The 25,164-nt window shown below is 34.8% G+C and overlaps 1 protein-coding gene across 1 annotated transcript in view; it reads right to left on the bottom strand.

Moving 5' to 3' along the window:
* The window catches only part of SEMA3C (semaphorin 3C), a 197,328-nt gene that overhangs the window by 11,970 nt on the left and 160,194 nt on the right, over positions 1–25,164 (bottom strand). The window contains exons 13-15 of the mRNA XM_043872373.1: positions 12,817–12,905; positions 9,250–9,291; positions 5,816–5,973 (exon numbers count right to left, since the gene is read on the bottom strand). Of these exons, the coding sequence (XP_043728308.1) occupies positions 5,816–5,973; positions 9,250–9,291; positions 12,817–12,905 (289 nt within the window). The remainder of the gene's footprint in view (positions 1–5,815; positions 5,974–9,249; positions 9,292–12,816; positions 12,906–25,164) is intronic.

Genomic DNA, 25,164 nt, shown 5'->3' with positions numbered 1-25,164 from the left:
TGAGCAGGCTCCGGGAATTGGCGATAGACAGGGAAGCCTGGCGTGCTGCAGTCCATGGGGTCACAAAGAGTAGGACACGACTGAGGGACTAAACTGAACTGATACAAATGCACAGATATTTAATGTGCTTGAGGATAAAGAGGAAAAATGCTTAATGTTGTTTACTATGAAAAACAGTAAAATGTTACTATGAAAAATATCTTTTTAAAAAGAGAAACTACTGAGCCAATGACATTAACAACCTTATTATGTCAAAGTACAGCCTCCATTGATTTCCAAGTACAGCTGTACTTCTTTGTTTCCATACAAAGGGACAAGCCTTTGATTTTTATGCCTATGAATTCTTCTGCATGATCTTTGTGTTCCAGTTAGATAGTGCCATCTAAAATAAAACTAAAGTTAGTTAACACTATTAAATAAGATAAAAATACTCCAAATTATCATTTTCATTATTACTATTTAATCTGCAAAGAAAATAACTATTACATAAGGGAATTTAGGAAATAATTCCTACAGCAAACATGTTTTGCATTCACTATAACTGTATGCTTTAAAAAGTTTGGGAATAATGTGGATAATTTAAATAGTATAGATAGTTTTAATGAAACTCCCAGTATGCCAGCCAAATACAGGTAAGGGTAGATCAAGGAATATCTTATATATGTGTGTATACACACACACACACACACACACACACACATCAAAACCAAAATGAGATATCACTTTATACCTATTAGAATGGTTTAAAGCATGGGAGTTCTCTTACTGTCTACATTTTCTTTCAGGAGTTTTGTGGTTTCATGTCTTATGTTCAAGTCTTCAGTTCATTTGGAGTAAATATTCAGATGTGGTGTATGGCAATAGTCTAGTTTCATTCTTTTTTGCATGTGAAGGTCAAGTTTTCTTAATACCGTCTACTGAAGAGATTGTCCTTTCCACTGTGTATTTTTTGGCTCCTTTGTTGTAAATTAATTGACCATAAATGCCTAGGTTTATTTCTGGCTCTCTAGTTTCCTCTACTGATCTATGTACCTGTTTTTATGCCAATACCATACTCTTCTGGTGACTATAGCTTTGTAGTACAGTCTGAAGTTAGGGAGCATGATTCAACCAGCATATTTCTTCTTTCTCAAGATTGCTTTGGATAGCCAGGGTCTTTTGTGGTTCCATACAAATTTTAGGATTATTTTTTCTATTTCTGTGAAAAATGTCATTGGAATTTTGATAGGGATCATCTTTGATCTGTTTATTGTTTTGGGTAGTATAAACACTTGAGCAATATCAAATATTCTAACCCAAGAGTATAGAAAAACTTTCCACTTATTTGTGTCTTCTTCAATTTTTTTTCCATCAATGACTTACAGTTTCAATCTTTTATCTGTTAAAATTATTCCTAAATATTCTTTTTGATGGAGCTATAAATGGGACTATTTTCCCTAATTTTTCTTTCTGCTGGTTTGTTATTCAGCTCAGTTCAGTTCACTTCAGTAGTTCAGTCGTGTCCGACTCTTTGCAACCCCATGAACTGCAGCACGCCAGGCCACCCTGTCCATCACCAACTCCCAGAGTTTACCCAAACTCACGTCCATTGAGTCAGTGATGTCATCCAACCATTTCATCCTCTGTCAACCCCTTCTCCTCCTGCCTTCAATCTTTCCCAACATCAGGGTCTTTTCAAATGAGTCAGCTCTTCACATCAGGTGGCCAAAGTACTGGAGTTTCAGCTTCAACATCAGTCCTTCCAATGAACACACAGGACTGATTTCCTTTAGGATGGACTGGTTGGATCTCCTTGCAGTCCAAGAGACTCTCAAGAGTCTTCTCCAATACCACAGTTCAAAAGCATCAATTCTTTGGCACTCAGCTTTCTTTATAGTCCAACTCTCACATCCATACATGACTACTGGAAAAACCATAACCTTGACTAGACTGACCTTTGTTGGCAAAGTAATGTCTCTGCTTTTTAATGTGCTGTCTAGGTTGGTCATAACTTTTCTCCCAAGTAGTAAGCGTCTTTTAAATTCATGGTTGCAATCATCATCTGCTGTGATTTTGGAGCCCCCCAAAATAAAGTCAGCCACTGTTTCCACTGTTTCCCCATCTATTTGCCATGAAGTGATGGAACCAGATGCCATGATCTTAAGTTTTCTGAATGTTGAGCTTTAAGCCAACTTTTTCACTCCCCTCTTTCACTTTTATCTAGAGGCTCTTTAGTTCTTCATGTTCTGCCATAAATGTGGTGTCATCTGTGTATCTGAGGTTATTGATATTTCTCCTGGCAATCTTGATTCCAGCTTGTGCTTCATCCAGCCCAGCATTTCCCATGATGTACTCTGCATATAAGTTAAATAAGTAGGGTGACAATATACAGCCTTGACGTACTCCTTTTCCTATTTGGAACCAGTCTGTTGGTCCATGTCCAGTTCTAACTGTTGCTCCTGACCTGCATACAGATTTCTCAAGAGGCAGGTCAGGTGGTCTGGTATTCCCATCTCTTTCAGAATTTTCCACAGTTTATTGTGATCCACACAGTCAAAGGCTTAGGCATAGTCAATAAAGCAGAAATAGACATTTTTCTGGAATTTTCTTAGTTTTTCAATGATCCAGCAAATGTTGGCAATTTAGTGTATAGAAAAACAATAGATTTTTGTATCCTGCAACTTTACTAAATTATTTTATTAGTTCTAGTAGAAAACCCATGATACAGATTTAATAATGCACATTATATTGCAACATTAAAAATTTCAAGAATGTTTCAGTTCTTTGTTTATTATGAGCATATGGTTAAAATAACAATTTGTTGCATTAGGATGACAATGTAGAATCTATGCTTAAGTACACATTTTAGAAAAGATTAGTGGGAGAATATTAGAACAAATGAGTTAACTCATATTTTAGCAGAAACTTCTATAATGTAAAAAATATCTCAAATATGCAATGATAGTTTTTATATATAGTATGGAATTTTAATTGTGAAATAGTTCTTGTTTGTTAAATAAAGATGCTTGGTGGCTAAAGCCAATGTCTGAAAATTTTGCAGGGAAGGAGTTCTCATTTTCAATTCCTTCACATCATAGAGAAGGCTGATTTGTGTATAGGACTATGGTAAGATTCACTGGTGGTTCGTATATCACTTTCTGCTTTAGAAAGTGTAGTGCTTCAGTTCCCTTGAGCACTAAATTTGTTTAATAATAGATTGAAGGTTCTTTTTCAAGTATTTTGTTGTTCTTTAGTCCCTAAGTTGTATCTGATTCTTTTGTGACCCCCAAAGACTGTCGCCTGCCAGGCTCCTTTGTCCATGGGATTTCCTAAACAAGAATACTGGAATGAGTTGTCATTTCCTTCTCCAGGGGATCTTCCCAACCCAGGAATCAAACCCACGTTTCCTGCATTGGCAGGTGTATTCTTTACCACCTGGGTAGCCTTCTGGTTGTTAGATAGGCCAATTTTTAGAAATGCTTACCAAGAAAAAACAATTATTGCTTTAGTAATAGTTATGAAAATAGTTAAAAAATATTGCTGCTATCATAATTGTGAATGAATATAAATATAGTAAAAAAATACCACAAAAATCATTTTTTATCTGAGATTATTTAGAATTTCCTTCCCTCATACTTTGTGTCCAGGTGCAGAACTCCAGCCCAGTATAGACATCTCAGGATAATGAGGTCCAGAAAGTCTATGCAGAAATGAAAAGAGGCCATAGACCTCCTAATTAAATCTTAAAATAACATGGTAGAATATGGGTCTTTGAAAACAGATACTAAAATCTTCTGGGTAAAGAGTGGGACTTTTCATCATACCTTATGCCTTTAATACAGAAGACTTTGAAATTATCTGGGCCACTTTTCCCTACTCCAGATTCAGATGTCTAACTGCCTATATGACATCTCCCTTGAATACCTTATAGGTATCACTAACTTAACATCATCGTTTTCCCCACAAACGTGTGCCTTTCACAGTCTTCTCTTTCTCAGGAAATGCCATGCACATATTCCCAATGCTCAGTTCTGAAAAACTGGCATATTTCTGAGTCCTCTATTTCTATAACATCCCAACATGTAACATGTTAGCAGATTCTGTGAGCCCTATCCAGAATCAGAAGACTTTTGGCCACCTCCAGCTCTACCAAGCCACCATTTTATCTCACTTTGGTCATGAGTTAGTAGTCTAATTATCTTGCACCTTCTATTTTCTCTCCTCACATTTTCTTTCTATCTCAGGGCTTCGATCCCAGCCAAACCCACCAGATGAACTTTTTAAAACAAAATTCAAACAATACTACTCCTGTGCTCAAAAACCCTTCAGCAATTTTCCACTTAACTCTAAATACAAGTCCTTTGCTGATTTACTAAATCCTATGTCATCTGGCATTCTGATCCCATTTCTTCCTACGTTCCCCCTGGCTCATTTCAGTATAGATAGTCTCATTCGTCTTGGTGTTGCTTTTTGGACAATCTTGGCACGCTCCAGCTCTAAGGACTCTGGTGCCTCTCTCTAAAATGCTATTCTCCCAAATAATGTCATAACAAAGGACAGCAGCCCTGGGTGTTCACTGGAAGGACTGATGTTGAAGCTGAAACTCCAATACTTTGACCACCTGATGCGAAGAGCTGACTCATTTGAAAAGACCCCGATGCTGGGAAAGATTGAGGGCAGGAGGAGAAGGGGACGAAGAGGATGAGATGGTTGGATGGCATCACCGACTCGATAGACATGGGTTTGGGTGGACTCCAGGAGTTGGTGATGGACAGGGAGGCCTGGCGTGCTGCGGTTCATGGTGTCGCAAAGAGTCAGACACGACTGAGTGACTGAACTGAACTGAACTGAATGCATAAAAGGATCAGAATAATTTTGATATGCAGAAATGCTGGGTTGTTTTAATCTGTCAAGTCCTTAAAGACCTGTATTTATATCTGAGAAAAAGGAGTTATAAAACATCATCACTCCAGTGACTTTACTTGAAAGATTATTGGTGCTCAAGGCTAGTCATATTTGCTATCTCCTGATGACCCTATGTTTCATAGGTTTTCCTCTTGTCACTCATCATGACCCATACTAAACTTTGAGTGAAAATAGCTGTGACTTTGACTGATCCTAAATTCCGCATACTCATTGCTTTATAATTTCATTACTGGTGTTTCCTTCCAATTTGGTGCAAGTTGGTTCAGGGTTTCCTTCCTAAGTCTTCTCTTGGCTAAAAAGCACTGTGCCTCAGACTACCTGAACCTCTTAATCTAACCAATAATTATACATTCACCATTATAGGGGGTAAAGCATGGTTATCAAGGTTTTGAAAGTACTCAGGGTACCCATTCTGGAGTGATGCTCCTGTTGCCTGAACTAAGACAAGCATTTGATTCCAGAGGAATTAAATGGCACAAGGAAATCCTAGGAACGTTAGATTTAAGGATATCTGAAGCATATAAAACAAAGAAGATAAACATTGGGTAAATGTCAAAGTCAAACGCTGCTTGAAATATTTTAGGGGTTGCAGGTGGGGGATTGTGTTGCAGAGGAACTTTAAAATGAAAAAGGAATTTTCCCAAACTACTGCACTCTAATATTTCTGTGAGAATCCCAAGTTAAAATCGATCCCCTCCCCCCACCCCCAGCCCTCTGTATCCTTTGAAGTTTGTTTTTTATGAGTGGCCATTTTCTTTATTTGGAGACTACATATGGTGCTGAACACAGCTACTACTTTTAGTGTCATTTTTACAGGATACTGCAATAGAACTGATTCCAATAATGTGGAGCACTGCTTAACCATCTGATGATGCTGATTTTGATTTTCAGTTGAATATTCGGTACTCACCGCTTTCCGGTTGGATAGAACCTAGAGCAAGAATGGCCATCCCAGGCACAGTAAGGATCCCTTGCCAGGCAGCAGTCAGCACAGGCTGACCCGTAGATGTGGCAGCGATGCAGAGACACTTGGGCAAGTCCTTCATTGGAGCTCACATACAGCTGTTGCTATCAGAAGAATGACAGTGATTTATTTCAGATGTGGAAGTTAAAAGAGAACTTTCAGCAGGAACACATAATATATGCCCACAGACCCTTGGATGCATTTTGAAACAGACTAAAAACAAGAAGCAAAGTACAGAAGGGTTTAACGCCAAAATAAATAGAATTTCCCTATGTTAATATGCCTATAACATTACCTGACTTGTTTGGGGAAAAAAAAAAAACAAAACTCAGAGCACCATGTACAATGGTAATATGTTTTAGATGTTGAGATTCATTGCTCTCTCAGATTTGAGCTGATGTGTTACAGATTTAAACTGTGATGTTTGTTTTTCTCTTTGAATGCTGTCTCTTGGCCAAGCACAAGGGAGTGTTCTTATTCTTCAAGACTGGCAACTCATCACCTTGCAAATTGTAAAAAGTCAAGTCTAAAATGCAGGGCATTTCTAAGTTGACAAAAAATAGTAAGTATTAGATAAAATTTTTAAAACAGTTTTCACCTGCTTTTGAAAGCGAATTATTACTCATTAGAGCGATTTTAAAACTATTTAGAAGACTGTATTTATATTTAGACATGTTTTAAATGTTCTGTATGATCCACAGATCTTCAAGAGCCTAGGTTATAAATAAAGATTCCATCTTCCTTCATTTGTGTGGTGTCAAGAGCTTATTATGATACTGCCCCAGTTCTCTTGGCTATGTATAAAGTGGTTCTCAGGAGTTGAAGATATAAGTTTCTAACTCAGAGTCCTCATTTTACAAAGGACTAATGATGTGCAACTCAAGTTAACAGAGAATTTCTAAGTTCGAACTTGAATATATGCACATGTGCACAAACATGTACATTTGCAAATTATTTATAGATTCAAAATTAAATCAGTGAGGGCATCACTGGTCTAACAGATTCTGGAGGCATGTCTCTGAGATTCAGATCCCAGCCTCCAAAATTTTACTGGGTAACTTTTCTAAATCTCGGCTTCCTCTTTGGTAAGATTTGGACTATGTAGCACTTACTCCATACATGTTTTGTAAGAACAATATAAGCACTAATTCCACACAAATTGCTTAAAGTAGTTTCTGGCACCTAAGTGTTTAATGAATATTAAGTAATAGTAGTAGTTGTAATAGAGTAAACTACCAGTGAACAAGCTAGCAATTTATACATTTTCAATTCTAATTAATCATTTGAATCACATCTCAGTTTACTGTGCCTAATATAAAATACTTTATTCAGATCAATAAATTTTTCAGAAAATAGGCTGAAAATTACTGATCCCCATTTGAGATATTCAAGCTATAAGAAAACAATTGTATGTTTCAATAATAATCATTTCCCTAGAAATATTTTATAAATATAATATATAAAATATAAATAAATAAATATATAAAATAAATATATAAATATATAAATATATAAATAAATAAATAAATGTTTTTTGAGTACATTAACAAATAGTACATTAGCTTCATTAACATATTTCAAAGAAATTTATTTATTTGAGGAAAGGATACAGGTAATTTCATTCTATAAATAAACTTTTTTATTAATCTATTTTCTGTCATGGAATGCAAGGATAAATTAGAAAACAGAAGAGTATAAAATGAACAATAAATTTTTTAGTTTGAGCATTAGAGAAGGCATGGAATTTAAGTATATATAAAATACCATTGTCAATCTGCAGTTCTTTCACACTTAAAAAATAGTGCAATATGTAGTTGTTAAAATGAATTCCCCCCAAATCAGTTACCTTGCCTTGAATATAATTGATTTAACTAAAGATTTTAAATTATCTATAAGAAGTTGAGACATATTTAATACTCGGTTTTTCCTGTGTATGTGTGTGTTGTACATTGTAACTTAATGGAGTGGGCTGTGTATTTCAAGTTTACCAGTTGAATTAGGAGCTGAAATCTATAATTGTATACTGGGCTACAGTATCACAAAAATGGCTTTGTGTCCATTTTGAATTTTGCTCTGATACTTTTTCTTTCCATTAAATCCATTTCAACAAAAGGATTCCCTGCTGACTTCAAAGACAATTCTGACTTGAGATCAGCTCCCTAGGAAATTGGGGAAAATGACAAATGGCTTCTTGCTACTTGGGAAAATGTTTGTTATGCACCATGCAAACATTTTGACAGATGAGATCTTTAGCTTCCTTGTACCCTATTTATTTTTCTTCATAAAATTTAGTCAAGTGAAAACAGTACAAGACTGATTGGAATACTTACTTATCTATAACAGACCAAATATGGTGAAGAACACCAAAGTTATATCATTAGTTATGCTAACACATAAAAACTTCATTCCATATTCCAAGAAAAATAAGTCTTAGGCTCTTACAACAAGAGTTACCACTTTATTTTAGGCAATTTATATAAGTTAATTCATTTGGGAGAAAAGCATTACCTTGCAGAGGCAGATGTAGGTCAGTGAAGTTAAATAATTTATTTATAATTTAGGGTCAGGTTGGTATTCAAATGCACATCAGTCTCATTCTGAAGCCTATCTCATTTTTGACTAAACTGCTCTGCCCCTTAGAACATTTGCTTAAGAGATAGTGCCTTTGGGGTCTGGAGAGGTGCATGTTTTGCAAATGTAGAGACTGGAATTGAGCTTTTTCTTTCCATGATCATTGTGTATCAGCATGTGCAGGTGCAAATTAGATCAAACATTTCTGATAAAATCATAGTAAAACATTTACTCCCCAAATCCTGAAGCCTGATATAGCTTAGATTTGAGACATTCAGATTTTCAAGTGACATGTAAACCTTATAAAATAGTACTTTCTTAGAAATAAGCATAAAAGAATGCACTGCACATTTGAAACATTTGACAGTAGCAGGAACTCAAAAGAGGAAAAGAGGATTGATTACGCATTTCAAGTCCCTGAGAATGCTTGTGATGTTATAGTAGCCCATATATTATGCTAAATTCTTTCTTCAGAAAGATTATTTTTATTTTGGTTGGCTTCACACACTGTAATATTTAAGAATAGAGGATACTAAAAAACTGGAATATCTTGCTGCATATATATATATACACACATACACACACATACATATATATTCTACTCTAATTAATTTCTGTACAAAAATAAACCTAATTTGTCTTCCACTAAAGCTAGTAAATTCCATATCAAAATTAAATGTGTGGTATATTATGAACAGTATTAATTATTTTGCTAATACTAAAATTAAATTTTCAAAATTATAAAATACATTCTTCTACAATAGTAAAATTTTTACATACAAAGAAAATAACCATGGTGTTGTTTTTACCTTTTTGGATGAAATTTTCATTGTTGTTATAGGAGCATGACTCTAAAAAATAAAAAAAAAATTGTTAGCTGCTCAAATAATCCTTAAAAAGGATTTTACATGAAAAGACTTTTTATGCTAAAATTCAAGAAATCATTTCTCTCTATATGCACATATATTTTCAAAGTTTAGCAATAATTATCCATAAACTTCATTTCTTCTGTTCAAAATAAGGACAGATTTGTTACATAAATATACGCCTAAACTAAAAAAATTAGTAGAAATTATAACACATCTATCAATCTAGTCATTAGAAATGAATGAAAATTAGCAAAACTTGAGATAATTGAAAAAACTGTATGTGAAATATTGAATGCAATGAATAATTCAGGATTGGATCTGGGTGCTTGTGTGGGGGGCAGTGGAATGGTACTCCATTTTATTCCTCCACAACAAAAGCATTTTGCATAAGACACTATTGTTCACCTGTCAAATGCTGCTATGAAAAGAAGTATTTGCCTGAACTAGACATGTATGGGTGTGAGAGTTGGACTATAAGGAAAGTTGAGCACTGAAGAACTGATGCTTTTAAACTGTGGTGTTGGAGAAGACTCTTGAGAGTCCCTTGGACTGCAAGGAGATCCAATCAGTCCATCCTAAAGGAGATCGGTCCTGAGTGTTCATTGGAAGGACTGATGTTGAAGCTGAAACTCCAATCCTTTGGCCACCTGATACGAAGAGCTGACTCATTTGAAAAGACCTTGATGCTGGGAAAGATTGAGCGCAGGGGGAGAAGGGGACAGAGGATGAGATGGTTGGATGGCATCACGACACAATGAACATGGGTTTGGGTAAACTCTGGGAGTTGGTGATGGACAGGGAGGCCTAGCGTGCTGCAGTCCATGGGGTTGCAAAGAGTTGGACACAACTGAGTGACTGACCTGTACACTTATTAATCCTCTTAGTTGAAAACAAAAGAATGTTGCTAGGTAAGGTTTTATTTTGATAAGTGTGAATTAGTAAAAGAACCTAAAAGTTATCTTAAATAGTTATCCTTTTTAAAAATTTCTCTGTTCTTAACTTTACTTCTTACATATCATTAGTCCTTTTAAAGATTAAAGATTAGATTTGTGATAATGTGATAAAGTTTTGTGAAGCTTCATCTGAGTAACTTAAGTGTGCACATGCTGCCAAAATCAACTCTGCCCATAATTACTTTCTGGAGTTATGTGTTCATACAAACATTTAAAAGAGAATATAGTGATATCTCTAAATACTTGATTGCAACAAATCATGACATTCATTTAGAAATGCACACACATACAGGGCAAGACTTGTAACTTATATCCACCTAGGGAAATATTAATAGTTGTACTTCGAATTCAGGTTAAGTTTAGGGAAGTTGGGCATATTTTAAGAAAAAGTTCTGAAAAGAGGATTAAAGAAGATATTATGGTTCTGTGCTCTTTAAAAACAAAGTGCTTGGTTTTTAAAAGTTAAATGGAGTTTTCTGCAGTATATCAGTGTGACACTTAGCTAAGGATTTTTTTCCAATTTAAATGTATTATTTCCTCAAGTACCCATCACAGTATATCATACACACCCAATTATTTTTACCTCACCTCAAAAAATGTGACACAAACACCATGCTGAAGACAGTAACTTTATTTGGTAACTGTGTCTCTCAGTTTAGCCATATCAATCACTGGCACACACATCCGGAAGAATGCTCAAGCATCCTTAGTCTCTCTTGGGTTGATTCCCCCCCACATGCATTTTGACTGACTCTATTTTTCCACTGAGAGTTTATTCTTTATGATGATAATACCAGCATAACTCATATAACAGATCATAAGTAGTTAGCACATGATCAGAATACCTCACATTTTTAAGACCTTTCCATAGAGTATATGTTTGAGTTTGTGTAAAACTCAATTAACATTTTCTGATTATCAAAAAAAGATATTTCAGAATTAAAAATGAAGTGCTGAAATACAACCTTTTTGCTATCTTCAAGAAAACTACTGAATAAGATACTTCATATTATTTTGGCCATTCATGTTGCCCCTACTGAACTGAATGAGAAAAATATATGTATTCTTCGGTAAAATGTGATTTTGGTTAATCCAGCGACATTTCTTTACAAAGCAAGGCATAGAAATGGCACTTGAATGCACATGATTAATATTTTGTGAGCACAATATTAATCTACTAATCACAAGGAACCTGATGCCAAAGTTAGTCTAACGTTAAAAACTGTAACTTTAATAACATAATGGGAAACTGCCAGAATTACTCAGATTCTGTATTGGCTTTTTAAAAATATTTCTTCATATTTAAACTGTATTAGCATAATCTAACATCATTGTATCCTAGTCACTTATGTGCTTAAAATCCAGTATCTTTGGTGACTGTGGGAACATATATTAATACATTCTGAGTTCATTCAACTGAACAAGGCAACTTTCTGGACTAGTAATAATTTGCACTTAGGGGTTTTGAAGTGCTATTTTTACTCCAGTACAAGCTCACTCTGGTCTTTTGGTGTCCATGACCATTGTTTCTTAGTTAGTTTAGTCAGAAATAGAAGTTTGCAGTAGAATTAATTCCATACCAATGTTTCTTCAAAATCTGGCTGTGCTTTACTCATTTTTCCAAATGCAGCTAAGAGGGATCATTTGAACTATCAATAGAATGACATATACCTTAAGGAGAGAAGGGTTTTCAGGACACCATGTACCTGTTCTCCAGGCTCAGGTGTGTGTGTGCCTGTGTGCTAAGTTGCTTTAGCCATGTCTGACTCTTTGTGACCTTATGTAGCCCACCAGGCTCCCATGGGATTCTCCAGGCAAGAATAGTGGAATGGGTTGCCATGACCTCCTCAGGGGATCTTCTTGACCCAGAGATCAAACCTTCGTCTCCATGCCCTGCATTGGCAAAGGGTTGTTTACCACTAGCGTCACCTGGCCTGAATTTTCCTCTATGGGCCTTTTTTTGGTTGTGTTTTCATTTCTTTTTATGCCAAATTCAAGGACAAAGAGAATAAACAATGCAATTCCAAGTTTAGACAGAACATGAAATTCTAAGCTTCAAGAGACAACAATGTTTGTTTTAACTAGAGTGACATTTGAATTGAAAGCAATAAAACAAGAGAAAACAAAGCAGTTTTTCTTGAAGTTCCTGGCAAAAAAATATGAGAAAGTTTTTCTAACAATCATTATTGAGGAACTATTTGGGTCTCAGTGGCTTGTAAAGCAAATGATAAAAGCCCTTTCAGGGCAGATAGTCTAGACCTTGACCATAAGAACTCATTTGAAAAAAAAATAATGATGACATCAAAATTCTTCAAGTTGTGATGGGAGCTAAAAAACTAATTTTTTAATTTTAAGATAACTTGAAATGTAAAAAATGACTTCAGAAAAATATTTGTTCTATACTTCTCATTTTATCTGGTGTTTCCTACTCTCAAAAATTTATAACATTCATTTATTTGATCTTTTATCAATTTTTTTCCTCCAAAGTGGTCATAAGATTACAGAATTCCATTTTTCATGCATGGGCTGATGCTAACAGAATAGACGTTCAAACCTTAAAGACTTCCAGCTCCTCCAGAATGAGCTCACCGCGAGCAGAGCTGTTAGTAGGAAGAACCACCACCTTCTGCACAGTACCCCGATCTAAGAGAAAGAAACAATGAGATGTAGGAAACAAAGGCATTAGGCATAAGACTACTGGCTTAAATATTTACAATATTGTCTATATAATTACTTAGTCATCAAAAATGAGATTGTGTACATTGAGCTATTACCATTTGCAATATTCTTATTTCACTGTAAGTCTTATATGTTTAAATTGAGATTAATTCAAAAGTAATTAATAGGAACATTTTATAACATTTTGCACATATGCAGTAAAGCCATTTAACTATGAGAGAGGAAAAGAATGTCCAAATGTTTTATGAAGTCAAAAGTTCTGTTTCTGAACCAAGTATGAATTCTTGAAATAGTCTTAACTTTAAGTTTGGCCCTTAAGAATATCACTCCTCCTAACCAACATTATAAAGTGACAGTCTCATACTTCTGTTAACATTGACATATAATGATTTGATTATGAGAAAAAATTACTATCTAAAAATATTATCATAGAAAAAATTATGAATGAATTTTTATAATAATTGTATTGTAAATCACTAGTACTAGAAATTGGCATTTGATCTGTAGCTGCAGAGAGTTTAGACAGTAAAATGTTTCACTCACAATTCAAAATAATTTTCAAAGCAGAAACACAGCTGTGGCTTTATTTCAGTTGTGGCACCAAAAGCTATGACAAAACTAGACAGCATATTAAAAAGCAGAGACATTACTTTGCTGAAAAAGGTCTGTCTAGTCAAAGCTATGGTTTTTCCAGTAGTCATGAATGGATGTGAGTGTTGGACCATAAAGAAAGCTGAGCACTGAAGAATTGATGTTTTTGAACTGTGGTGTTGGAGAAGACTCTTGAGAGTCCCTTGGACTGCAAGGAGATCCAACCAGGCAATCCCAAAGGAAATCAGTCCTGAATATTAATTGGAAGGACTGATGCTAAAACTGAAGCTCCAATACTGTGGCCACCTGAACTGAAGAACTGATTCATCGGAAAAGACCCTGATGCTGGGAAAGATTGAAGGTGTGAGGAGAAGAGAACGACAGAGGATGAGACGGTTAGATGGCATCACCGACTTGATGGACATGAGCCTGAGCAAGCTCCGGGAGCTGGTGACGGATAGGGAAGCCTGGCGTGGGGCAGTCCGGGGGGTCGCAAAGAGTCGGACATGACTCAGTGAGTGAACTGATTCGTAGAACAATTCGATGATTTTCACAATTATCGTTTTCAGTTGGGCATGTTTCTTTAGAATATTTAAAGTATAGTGAAAGTTTCAAATTAGATGGGTCAAATAAACTTAAGTAAATAAAAAGGTACTTGTATTTGGGGCTTCCTTGGTGGTCTAGAGGTTAAGAATCTGCCTGCGACTGTAGACAACACAGGTTTGATCCCTGGTCCAGGAAGATCCCACATGCCAGGGAGCAACTAAGCCCTCAGGCCACAACTACTGAGACAACTACTGACACCCACACACCCTAGAGGTCCTGCTCCACAACAAGAGAAGCCACTGCAATGAGAGGCCTGAGCACTGCAACTAAAGGTAACCCCGGCTTGCCACTTCTTGAGAAAGCGCCAGTGCATCAATCAAGACCCGGCGCAGCCAAGAATAAATAAGTTATTAAATCTTAAAAAAAGTACTTGTATTTCTCAATTAGAGACTGCCAAAACGAAGATGTCTAAGTAAATGTAATATATACAGAAACGTTACTCATGTCAAAAAATTTAGTTAAGAAAATTTCATATGTAATATAAGCATTTTCTAAACATATAATTATGTTATTCTACCAATCACTTAAATTTTAGGTTTTAAAAAAACTAGTTGTAACTTAGTAATGTGAGGTTAAAGTAAATTTGTGAGTGCTTTGAGGAAGTAGAAAATATATTTCCTCACCAAAATATGTTCCTGTTAAAATAACTAATGAGTTGCTTTGTGAATATCAAGTCATCACTCTCAAAGTATGAGCATGTAACTGTGAATTTATAATTTTGACAGGTGCATTATCATCAACAGACACTAAAGTGTCTTTTAATTCTGTTGAGAAATGTCACTAAGAAGAGATACTTGAACTGAGTCATACAGGACTTAACAACTAGGAATCTATTAGTGATGAACTCCCGTTGTGGCTCAGTGGTAAAGAATCCACCCGCAATGCGGGAGGCCTGGGTTTGATCCCTGGGTTGGGCAGATCCCCTGGAGAAGGAAAAGGCTATCCACTCCGGTATTCTTGTCTGGAGAATTCCATGGACTGTATAGTCCATGGGGTTGCAGAGTCAGACTTGACTGAGTGACTTTCACTTAAAAGAAAAAATTTAAACCAATACCACAAGTCCCAAACCTCACATCTCAAGCTGTGCAATTACATAGCTAAGCATTACTCTGACATAAAAATTCCATTTATTATTTATAATCTCTATTTTATGAATCTAACTGTACAATAAAATAATTATTAATAAAAAGTAAACTAAGATTTTACCAACTAAAAAATTAAAACCTACTAAATAATAATAATGATGTTTAAACAGAAAAGACTTAGAGATTTTGTCCAAACAATCCTTGGAACTTTGCAAGGATACAAAGTTTAAACACCTAACTGTTAAAGTTTCAAACTACACTCTGTAATACAAAATTCACTTCTTAAGCCATACTTAAAAACACATAAAAATCCTAAAGATTTGTAGGCTCTAGATATAATTAAGAAACCTGAAATTTTCTCTGTTTCATCAATTAACTTCTTTAGAATTAGTTTTGTACCAATTTGTACTACTTTCTTGGAAGATAATTAATGCAGATATAAACTGGAAGTGGAAAAACATTTAGGCATATGGTTCAGAGACACACCACAACTGAAAATAGATGAAGGCGCGTGGAGGTGTTCCCTAGTTTCTATTAACAATTAGTCACAAAGAACAGTGTAAACTTCTATGGGAATAGAATGCACCAAAAACCCTAAAATTAAAGCCTCGAAATTATAACATCTAGGAAAGGATTTGTGTGATATTCTGTGTGTGTATGTGGTGTCTGTGTGAGTGGGTAGGTGAAAGATTAGGGTTAAAACTATCTTTGTTTTAGGTCATGTTATCATAAAGATTATACTTCTTTTCTATTTTTTAAGTCACAACAGAGTTTTATGGTTTCCGGCTGAAGCTTGCAAGGATCAGTGTCATCCTACATGACAGCAATGACCACTTCTTGAGTGGAGACAGCAGAAACTATGAGTGAAAACTGAGCACAATCCCAAATAAAGCTGCATGAAAGGGAATCTTGATTAAAGCCAAAACTATCAGCTTTGAAAATAATTTTATTAAGTATTCTCAAATGAGAGAACTGACTACTTTTTTTACCTAATGTGTTAACTAACTGTGTGTGTGTATCAGTTGCTCAGTTGTGTCCAACTCATTGCAACCCCTTGGACTGTAACCTGCCAGGCTTCTCTGGCCATGGAATTCTCCAGGCAAGAATACTGGAGTGGGTAGCCATCCCCTTCTCCAGGGTATGAGAACATCATTTTACAGAAATAATCATTTCTTCTGAAAAAAACTATAACAAACATATTTTATTCCAGCCATTTACAAAATATAGCACAATGAACAGCTATAAAAATGGGCTAATAAAAAGAAGCAAAAACTTACTTTTGACTCATTTGTGATGAAAGGTAGAACATTACTTTTATTTATTGTTTGCTTTCCTATTTTAGTTCTTTTTTGTTTTTTGTTAATGTGAGTAGATCTCCCTTGAGAGACTATTAAAACATAAAAATATATTTTCTACCGAGTAAAACATCAACTTATCTGAAATTCTTACAAAAAAATCAGTTAATTTAAATATTAAATATCAGTTTCTACTGCAAAATTAAGTGTAAAAAAAATCATAGAAATGCAAGATCCCCATAGAGAAACAAATATTGAATGGATGCCTACTGTGTGCCTGGATCTATGATAAAAATACATTGTTCCAAGAAAATAAATACGCATTTTAATTCCTGTACTATTTCATATTTATACTTGAATTGACACTTTATGAGGTAGCATACCTCCAGAGTTCATTACACTGGTTCCTTTTTCATCTGTGTGTCACAAATGAATAATTTGTTCTCATTCTACATAATAAAGCTTTCATATACATAAATTAGAATAGTCATTCAAATTTGTGGATTCAAATATGAATGGAATAGTTTTAAATCCTGTGAGCATCATCACTATTAACAATTCAGATTTTATGAGACTTTGAACTTTTATAATAGGGGGACTATTTTAAGTAAAATAATACATAAACACAAAAAGAAAGCTGTTTGGATTTTTCCCAAACACTTAAAAGTGAAAGTGTTAGTCACTCAGTCTTGTCTGACTATTTGCGAACCCATGAACTGTAGCCTGCCAGGCTCCTCTGTTCATGGGACTTCCCAGGCAAGAATACTGGAGTGGGTTGACATTCCCTTCTCTAGGGGATCTTCCTGACCCAGGGATAGAACCCATGCCTCTTGAATTGGAGGCAGATTCTTTACCTTCTCAGCCACCAGGGAAGCCAGCTGCAAATGAGGAACTCTAAAGTTTATGGTAAGTCCAGCTCTGACAATTAGCCTAGTTTTCTAAAAAAGAAAGTTTTTATAAAACTGGACAATAATACTTTCTTTAAATTGAAGAATATCTAATTATCCAATGAAATCTTGCCTAAAATATCATACCACTACAATTTTATCATCCAAGATCAGTTTTCACATGTCAGCAAAAGGTTGGAAAATTTCTTCATTAGTTGAGTGTAAATAGCTCTACCGCCTGTCTGTTTTATTCATTGGCCTTTTTTCTGCAGGCAGATTGGTGGCTCAGATTGTAAAGAATCTGCTTGCCTTTCTTCTACAGCTGCCAAGAATATACAACACTCAATCTCTCTCTCAGATCTCTCTGAGTATATCTTTATACCCTCCACACTCTGTTTCTCTGGTCTAAGCATGAGCACTATGTTCAAGTATGTCTTTTTCAAATTCAAAAATCAGATCTTTTTACCTGCCATTCTCTGAACACCCCGCAGTTTGGGGTTATCCTATTTAAACTGTGATGCTTAGAATTCTACATGACTATTCAGTTGTTTCACCACTATGCAGACCTTGCTGAGATGAGACTGTTTAAAAGACACAGCAGTAGTTATTCTAGTTGACCAACAAACTTAGGTGACTGGTCAGGATCTCTAGTATTTGTAGTCTCAGAAACAGAGATCTCAACTCCAGTGTGTACACATTGACAAGCTCCACTCTAGATGTGTTTGTATTTCTGCTCCTTTTACAAACTACCTGACTCCTACAGTCTCCAGTTCAGATTTTCAAGAGACAGATTTAATTTGGTTCAATGTAGTCATAATGAAGGCACCCTGTAAACCATTGCTTGGTGGACATATCAGCTGTCAAGTGCTAATTTGTCATTTCAATCAGTTGTGGAACCGAGAAGGAGCCAAAATACAAGAAATTTCCCATAGCTACTCTCTAAGCTGGCCCAGGTTAATTGGATAATTTCTCTCAAAATGTATGGTAGACCGTTCTGGTTTCTTTTCCAAACTTATTCACAAAACCTCAGTTCCATATACAGAAAATACTTTTGAAGTATCCTTGGGCTAAATCATTCACTACTAAGTAAATAAATGGATTTAGGTTGTCTTCCACCCATTTTTACTCATTGGTTTAAGAAAAAAATTACTGATATCTCAAGAGCTCGATGTCTAAAACTTCCTTTTTTAAAAAACGATTCTTTAATAGTGGGTTCCCACTAAATGTTAGTCATTTAGAAAATATGCATTCCAGAATGTCTATAAAATTCCCAATTACTTATGTCTACATAAAGTCATCTCTGAATCTATTAGCTTGAAGATGATAATACAGTTAACAAACATCTTCCTTCTGGAGGTAGTGAGTCATTCCTTGAACACACACAAAATAAATTTCTTTTATTGTTCTGAAGGATTGGGACATACAATACCTTATATTTCCTCGGGAAAAGCATCATGCCTGCAAAATAGTTACAGTGAAGCAGAGTATCTTTCTTTTCTCCTTAAGTCTCAGTTTGCTTGTGTGTAAATATAAATTACAATGATAACTTTTGTAATGGGTATCTCTTACTATGTCTACCCAGAATCACTTTCCCTTTCTTGGAAATAGCACCCTGAGACAACTTTTGGAAACAAGACCTCTCTCATCCTCCATCTACACGGTTAAGGAGTGGAGTATCTCTCAGCCCCAGGGAGATGCCATGACTTAGGTCTGCGCAATTAGAACATCTCTTTGCCCCTGTGATTCATGCAGGAGTGGGCATAGAAACAAGTCAAGGCTTAGCCCTTCTTGGGAATTAGATAGGTGGGAGCCTCTTTCTATATGAGATCAGACCATTAAAGGCTTGTAAATGTGGAGGTCATTCCTGCTACCACATGCACAGACTACATCTGAGAACAGACAATAAAGAGGAAGGCAGAGCTGAACGTTGGTGAGATAAATTTCTGAAAACATCACTTCAGCACAAATTCAGCTATATCTGAGGCTGCCTCCTACATTTACCAGTTGAACACAGAAAAATTTACTATTTTTAACTAGTTTAAGTAAAGTGTAAACAAAGTCACTCTCTGTTGAAAAAGTTATAATAAATCTAAATGAATACTACATGGAAACTGCTTAGTATGATGTCTAGTCCATAGTATACCCTCAATAAGTGCAAGATATTTTTAGCTCGACCACTAACTAAACTTTTTACATTATTGGAGTTACAACTTTTTCTGAAGACCAACTGTCTTACCTATGAGATTATACATAATAGGCATGCCTTGAAAACAATAAAGCACTTGACATGAATCAAGCAAGACACATAGGAGAGCTGCATAATATAAACTTATATACAAAGATACCACAGTAGAGCCATCAACCCATATTAGTGCTCTTAATTTTCTTTTATTTCATTGAATCTAATTTCCCAGACAAATTTCTTTCCTGTATTATAAACTTATTTCCTGCATTATATATTGTATACCATCTAGGTATTTTTTCTCTTTCTAGTGCAGGAGATGATAGCAATATTATCTTTAAAATTCACCACAGTCTCCAGATAAGAGAATAGCTTGTATTTATAACATAGTATAAAAAAACTCATTATCAGCAGGTTATCTGAACAGTCCTATGTGTATCTATCTACCGAGTCTCATCTGAACTAGTCCTTAGAGGTTTCCCTAGAAATTGTTGTGCCAAACTGTATGCTTGCCACTGGGCTTCTGGTTGCCTGGGGATTTAGAAGAACTCTGCCTCCTTAATCAGATTTAGTCAGTTTCGTATACCTGGTTATTATTCTATAAAAATATTCCAATCAGGGTTGGTTGTATGGGTGTTAGACTTGTTCAGTCACACATATTTTTGTGGTCAGAAGGATTCATACCTAGTTCAATGCTCTGTTGTCACCTCCTTGAAATTCTTAATAATTTTAAATAAGGAGCCCTGAATTTTCATGTTGTACCAGACCCTACAAATTACATAGCCAATCTGATTCTAGGTGTTCATAATTACTAGCAGTTTGTACCAGGTAAGGAGGGACCTCATTCAATTTAGTAAAGACAAACATATAAATTCCAAAGTCACATAATTAATTCTTTCCTCCTTTTTCTCAATCTTCACCATAGCATCCCTAAATGTCAAGTAGCCCTCTGCATGACTTCAGAGGTAAATTACTGCCGGGAAATCAATTCTAGTATTTATTAATTAAAATTATTATTATTAAAGATAAAAATTGCTATGTTTGATAAATACTTCTTTTATTTTATTTATAGTTTCCTGCATCCATTTGTATACTGAATTTAAGAAATATATTTTAAAGCTCCCCCCAAAAAAGAACTGCAAAAGCTCGGTTTAGTAAATGAAATATCTATAGATAATATGATGATGAGAAATCTTGCATTGTTAATCTCTAAATTAGATCTTACCAATTGTCTGCTTTAGTTCCTATTAGTTACAGTATAGATTCATAAGATTCCTTTTTCCAACTAGGTTATCAAATTGCTGCTACATGCTTTTAATAGTATTTTTTAAATAGTATTTTTGGTATTTATAGTATTAATAGTATTTTTAAAACGAGAATAAAGTTGGATCATAAGTTTATAAAATTTCTATTAGGAGTTTAGTGATACGTCTTTAAGATGTGGTGATTCCATTCATGTACGCCGCCAATTTACTACATATATATATATATATTCCTAACCTAGGTCATCTAGCACATTTTCTCACATTTAGCAGAGCTTTTCTCACTCAATAGGTAATTTAAATGCTGTGATGGTGACTCATGCAGCTTCACCCCCTTGGGTAGTTAGAGCCCTACTTAGTCATCAAAGGCATCTGAAATATCTTTATTTGAAGGGAAGTCCTTGGAGAGACAGAATCAACAAATGTCCTCTATCTTGCATCTCCCAGAGTGTGATAAAGTTTGCAGAGTTAAATTGGATAGCAATTGTGTGCAGTGTGCTCAGTGGTGTCGGACTCTGCGACCCCACAGACTGTAGCCCACGGGGTTCCACTGTCCATGGAATTTTCCAGGTAAGAATACTGGAGTGGGTTGCCATTTCCTACTCCAGGAGATCTTTCTGACCCAGGGATGGAACCGGTGTCTCTTGCATCTCCTGCACTGACAGGCCAATTCTCTACCACTGCACCACATGGGAAATCCTTAGTATTAGATTAAGTTAAATAGGTTTCTTTGCTCTTGACTCCAGAACCTTTCAGAATTGTTCGAATACTCTTCTGCATTGTGAAGAAAATATAGTTTTCAGTGACTTTCAAGTTTATTTGTTGATACCATAACTTCATTTGACTCCCAAGCACCTACCACTCATGCTCTTTTAGAAATCAGGTCCTATTTCACAAATAGTTTCTCAAAGTGTGGCTGGTATTCAGTCCACCTCACTCAAAAAATTAGACAGTTTCAAAAAAATTTAGATGTTTATTTCCATGTCAGATCACAGATTTATCATTTTTAGAAGTGCTAATTTTAAATAAGCTTTAAAAAATAAATATATATCTGCTCAAACACTTGAAAATCACAGAAGATGAACAATGTAATTCTTTCTAACATATTTCATTTTTTGGTAGCTTTCTAAATTGCCAGAAACGCTGCTAAATTAATTTTCAAATATCTATTGGTTTTTTATTTTTTTCTGCCTAATTTCAGCTAAAATAACACATTTTCTATGAATGTATAAAATTAATGACTTATTTGGAATATACTTAAATATTCTGGAGAGTTCCCAGGTGAAATTATAATAAAAAATTTCAGATATTTTGGAAATCAAAGTATATATATACATATATTATGTATATGAAAGTATACATATATGAAAAAGTACATATATCTAAAAACCACATATCTATATACATGATATTTTAAAAAATTACTTAATCTCCAAATGTTAAAATAATATTAAACTTAGAGCTGGTATGGATATAAGCAAGTATTTTCATAACTTTTGGTAGAAATGCATTTTGAAAAATCTTTCTGGAGGGCAATATGGTGGTTGATCATGAGGCAATGACTAGAATACCCTTCTTGCAAGAAATAACTATAAAACTGGATGAATTATAGAGGTAATACTTTCTAGCTAATGAATAACAGACAGCAAAAGACTAAAAGAAGAAAAAATTCACAAGGTCGTCTTCATGATTACCCCACCTTCTACCTGGGAACAATTTTTCAACAGAGGCGCAGAAAGTAGGTGTCCAAGTAGAGCAGAGTCATCCCACTGAGATGAGAAGGCGAGTATGAGAATTTCGGGCAGCGGAAGTAAACTAATTCTGTGGCACACAGCATCAAGAGAGGAAGCTGATGAGAAAAGCGGCTCCAGAAGGCCACATGGAAATCTCCTACGGGTCTATGGCTGATTCCTGGGCTATGTATTTGCAGGATGACACTCCCAAGGCTTAATGGATTGCAGCTTCTATTAGGAGTATGGAACGGACAAATTATAGGTGCAGCAGCTCTGGAGAAAAGCAATGCTGGGTTAAACTGTAGTTCTGGCTCTATCAGAGTATACAGATCACACTGACACCTTGTTAGAACTTCTGGTATTCAGGTGACACAAAAAGGCTGATGCTATAAGAATAAGTGCCATGTTCTAGAGTTAAGACATACTTTAGGTCTGTCCTGACACTACTTGTAACCAAGATCTGAAAACACATACAAGGGAGAGAATTTGGAGTTTGCGTCCTGCTAAATTAGAGTGACTTACTTGAGCACTAGAATTTGAACAGAGAGTAAATTAAGTCTTAACAAATTCAAGGTGATCAGCTGATAACTGAATGCTTGAACCTAAAGCCAAGGTTCTACATCCTACAGTGTCCAGGATGAAGAACAACAAAAAGTATTGTACATGAAGAGAGAGAGAGGAAGAGAAAAAAAATGGATGAATCAGGGGATGGTCTTCAGGAAGAAAAAGAAGTTAAAATTTTCCAAGATGTTGAACGTAGTAAGCAACAACTTTAAAGTAGCTATGATAGGTTATTACAACTATGTTTAAAAAAGTAAAAGCAAAACAGGAATGAAAAGAAGATATGGTCTTAATAAATGAAAAAATATGGAAAAACTCAGCAATGAGTTTTTTTTACTGAAAGACTCAGCAATGAGTTTTTCAATAAAAACTATAAAAAGTTAAATGGATATTTTAGAACTTAATTATGACAGCTAAAATAAAATATCAATTTTATAGACTCAATAGCAATTTGGAATAGAAAGTCAGTGAACTTGAAGCCAGGTCAATATAAATTGTCCAGTTGCAAGAACATAGAGAAAAAAATTAAAACAGTCTTTTGGGAATGGCTGACATCATCAAATGGTCTTAGGTACATGTAATTAGAGTTCTGAAAGGAGAACAAGGGAAGAATAGGGAATAAAAAGCTAAATGAAAAAATAATGGCTAAAATTTTCCCAAATTTAATGAAGAATAATATGTTGTAGATCAAGGAATTCCATGAGATCTTAGCTACACAGATATAAAAGTCACATCATATTTAAATTGCTGAAAAGAAAATTTACAGAAACAAATCTCTGAAAGCAGCCAGAGAAAAAAGGCATTGTATAATGAAAACATAATTGTTGACTTTTTATTACAAACAATGGAACCAGAAGATAATGAAATAATCATTTTTTAATTACTGAAAGGAAAAAGTTAACCCATAATTTTATATCCAGTGAAAATTTTCTTTAAAAAATAAGATGAAATCAATCATTTTTAGATAAATGAAAACTTGGATTTTTTTTGCCTGCAGACTCCCTACATTTGAAGAAATGCTAAAGGATGTCTTTTAGTATGAATGGAAATAATAAAAAATAGAAACACAGGTTCATAGGAAGATTAAAGAAAATCCAATATGACCTCTATCCATAAGAGTTGATTGGTCTGTAGATATGTTTTGGAATTTCTGCAGACATTTGAAAAAATGAGAAAGTTGACCTAAGAACAAAGCTTAACCCTGCCCCCAGCTAAGGAGGATAGAGCCAAAAACTCCTAAAAAAGAAGTTGGGGCCCTGGTCAAACCACATGTAAAATCAGTCTACAATTGTGTTTTCCAATTTTGTGATCCAATAAATCTGTAAGAAAATGTAAATAACAATATTTCTGAGAATCATGATACTAAAATAAAATACCCCTCCCTTCTTCCCCAAATATGCCAAGCAGAGATATTTGTGATATCTTACAGAGTAAAAAAAAATTTATATTATAATCCCACTATATAAGTAGGGGGTTATGCTGTATTTTTAATGTGGTCTTATAATCTTTTTTCTGCAGCTCTAAATTTCAAAAGTTTTTTCTTTAATTGCTTTGATGGTAAAATCTGTCCTAACTTGAACTACTTTAGTCACAAAATCTGACCTGCACTTACCTAAGGCTACTTATAACCTGTATTTGTTATACTTGGTTTGAGGATTTCTATGTTTCATTGTAGCAATAGTACTGTGGATTTCACTGTGATCCAAGGTTCTGCAAGCCATTTTACCTAATATATCACATATTCACATATGTGAATATTACCTTTTCCTATTCACATACTTCTGAACACTGAAATACATTTAGTTTCATATTAGGATTGATTTTTCTTCCTTTTTCTTTTTGTTCACCTATTATTTTCTTGATTAAAAAATTAACATTTAGCTCAAGCAATAAAAAAAATAATTTAAGAGATGTAATTAAGTCAAGCTATAGATTGAAATAATGTTCTGGTTATTACTAAAAAAAGATAAAGTAGAATGTAAGTATTTAAAATTAGACCTACTAAAGCTACTATACAATTC

Source organism: Cervus elaphus, chromosome 18 (assembly GCF_910594005.1).
Source record: "Cervus elaphus chromosome 18, mCerEla1.1, whole genome shotgun sequence".
NCBI classification, from domain to species: domain Eukaryota; kingdom Metazoa; phylum Chordata; class Mammalia; order Artiodactyla; family Cervidae; genus Cervus; species Cervus elaphus.
Note: the sequence above shows the minus strand (reverse complement) of the source record. Positions and strands in the feature narration are given on the sequence as shown.